The sequence below is a fragment of the Neolamprologus multifasciatus genome, chromosome 7, assembly GCF_963576455.1.
Source record: "Neolamprologus multifasciatus chromosome 7, fNeoMul1.2, whole genome shotgun sequence".
NCBI classification, from domain to species: Eukaryota; Metazoa; Chordata; class Actinopteri; order Cichliformes; family Cichlidae; genus Neolamprologus; species Neolamprologus multifasciatus.
Genome location: NC_140445.1, coordinates 45,041,578 through 45,044,507, shown reverse-complemented (window position 1 = coordinate 45,044,507; position 2,930 = coordinate 45,041,578). Strand labels below are relative to the sequence as shown.

At 39.4% G+C, this 2,930-nt stretch overlaps 1 protein-coding gene across 1 annotated transcript in view; it reads left to right on the top strand.

Annotated features, from left to right (window-relative positions):
- The first annotated feature begins 1,199 nt into the window (after window positions 1-1,199).
- swap70b (switching B cell complex subunit SWAP70b) overlaps window positions 1,200-2,930 on the top strand; it is a 31,643-nt gene continuing 29,912 nt past the window's right edge. The window contains exon 1 of the mRNA XM_085165797.1: window positions 1,200-1,420. Within this exon, the coding sequence (XP_085021923.1) occupies window positions 1,325-1,420 (96 nt within the window). The 5' untranslated portion in view covers window positions 1,200-1,324. The remainder of the gene's footprint in view (window positions 1,421-2,930) is intronic.

Genomic DNA, 2,930 nt, shown 5'->3' with positions numbered 1-2,930 from the left:
CCTTCTGTTCAGTGGCATTTTTATGAGAGAGAAAAACTTTCAGAAAGATTGAAAATGAATCTTTAAGCACAAATGATTATTTGTGTTTAACAAAAAATAGAAACAACATCCAGCATAGTGATATACCCATAAGTATATCAGCATTAGTATTTCTCACACCAAAGATGTTTGGGCAATAGAACGTGGCCCTTCTAAATCACATGAGTATTACAGGTCAGGTCATCTAGAATTAGTCACAAATTTGGAACAAATTTATTTTCCTGGAGTTTTAATCATAACTGTTTCATTTTTAAACCCAAGTAAAAATTCACTGTGTAAAAACAAAAAATTCATTATATAATTTTTTTTTGCATAAAATAACATATAAACTCCCTCGGTTCTATCTGAGATTTTCACAGAAGTTCAGATGAGGATATTAAATCTTTAGTGAAAACTTCACTACAGTTTAATCCAAAAATTGAGACCGTCACTTCACTTTGTAAAATATTTTCAGAATATTCAAATACTTTTAGCCATCTAGATTTTAACACAAACATATTCTCAGTTACATTTTAGCGCCTTAATCAAGCAACATTTTTAAATACAGAAATGTTATATTGTAATCTTTAATTTCCCATTTTTAAGTTGTCAGAAAACCGCTGAAAAATAAAGAGATAAAAGGCTTACATGACACCACAGATAAATGAATGTCATTAAATATTAGAGAAAGGCATGTGTACACGATCTCTGCACTGATGTCAATCAATCAACAGGTGAACTTAACAACACACCTTTGTATGCATCTACAAAACATCTATATACACATGCAAGTTTTTATCAAAATGAATGCCTAAAATATTATTATTTATTATTTATTTACATATAATTGGCATACTACTACTAATAATAATATTTTTGTGATTTTTAAAAGTTTAGTAATTTTGAGCTGGCAGTTTAGGTTTTCCATATATTTATATGTTAACGACTTTCTCTTTTTTAGCAAGGTAGTTTCAAACACCTATTATGTGTCATTTTTTACATAAAAAATAAATAATGTTTTTTTACCCACAAAGTCCTCACATACTCTCCGCACAGAGCGTCAGTGACACACACTCGTGCCTGATGTGTGTGCGCTCCTCTCGCTGAGCGGTGCTGCAGTTCTTCATCACGATGCCAAGCACGCAGCAGCTGACGGCGGGTCACGTGACCTTTCCCCGTCGTGTCCAACAGCAGAAGAGAGACAGTTCACACAGCAAGAGAGTAAGAGTGACACACACGCAGCCGGAGAGGAGAGAAGTAAGAGGAAAAAAGTACAGGAGAAGAAGACGAGGTATATTCCACCGAGATGGCCTTGCGGGATGAACTTTTAAAGTCCATTTGGCACGCCTTCACAGCGCTGGATGTGGACAAAAGCGGGAAAGTCTCTAAATCTCAGCTGAAGGTAAGCTGCTTTCCTTGATGGTTTTGAGTTTCTTTTGGCCGCTGGAGGTTTTAACTTTTAGGATCTTTGGCTTTTTTCGAAATAGTGAACCCGTTTCTTCCTATTCTGATTTGCGTGGAAAAAAAACAAAGGCACACACTTCTGTTAGGCAGCATCAGCTGAGACGCACCTGTTGACAGTTCGCACATCGATTAAAGGAGAATCCCACACTAAAAACCACCACAGAACAAGTAGAGCCAACAGATGTTTGAAAAGGAGGCGTTAACGCAGATGAAAGTAAAGTTATTCAAAAGATCTGCACACACCTCTCATCACTGGAAGAATCCACTTTAAAACACAGCCAAGTAGAAGATATTTTTATATGAGTACAAATTTCCTGGAGATACCTCCGTGTATGTAAACAACATGCACTCACACTCCTGTGCCAGCCAAACATTGTTCAGGAACGGATGGAAAAAAACAAAAACACTTTTCACTTCAGGAGCATCAAACCAAAGTGAAAATGGTCGCTGCTACTCTGGGGTAAGTGCAAAGAGAAAGGGCATGGGACGGCATAGGCCCTTCCTGGGTTCCCACCCTCTATTGCCAATGTACCGGCCATCCATCTTGTTCTCCTTATCCGTTCAGGGTCGGGTTCTAACCCAGTTCTCATAGGGTGAGGGGCAGGGTACACCCTGGACAGTGCCAGTCTGTCACAGGGCTAACACAGACAGACACCTATTCAATCCTGCAGTCAATGTGGAATCGCCAGTGAACCCAACATGCATGTCTTTGGACTGTGGAAGGGTGAGGAACCCAGGGTACATGGAGAGAACCCAGGCAAACGCAGGGAGAACATGCAGACTCCACACAGAAAGCCTCCAGCTGGTGGATTCAAACCCAGAATCATCTTGCTGTGAGTTGCCAACCACTACACTACTTTGCTGCACCCAGCAGATTATAGTCTTTCGTTATCTAACAATGCCAAACACCAATGGATGAGAGCATGAATAGGAACAATGGCTGAATGTAGCTCAAGTACTTGTTGTTGTCGTTTAAGTATTTCTATTTAATAAGTGGAGCTGAAGGTTATACAGTGGGTTTTAACATTGCAAAACCAAGGGTGTAAACTTTTCATTAGTCATCACCATTCACTACAACTGGTAGTGTATCTTTGCTGGAATAGAAAATATTGTTTGACAGAGCTGAGTTGACTGACTAATACTCCGAACAATAAAATTGCGCAGTGAAGATGTAAGAAGGAGAACAGTGGATTTACACAAGCTGGCAAGGTCTTTTTGGAGCCATTTCTAAACAACTGCAGATTCCAAGATCATCCCTTCAAGCAACTCCACCCAAGTACAAGTTATTCTGCCTACAGTGAAGTGACTTTTACATCTTCACTGACTAAGAGGGTGCTGACCAAGACTACTTCAAACTGAAATTTGCAGCTCTCCACACGGACAAGCCAAATGCCTCCTGGAGAAAGGTTTTATATGAGACATGACGAATACTGAGGTGTCTGGTCACA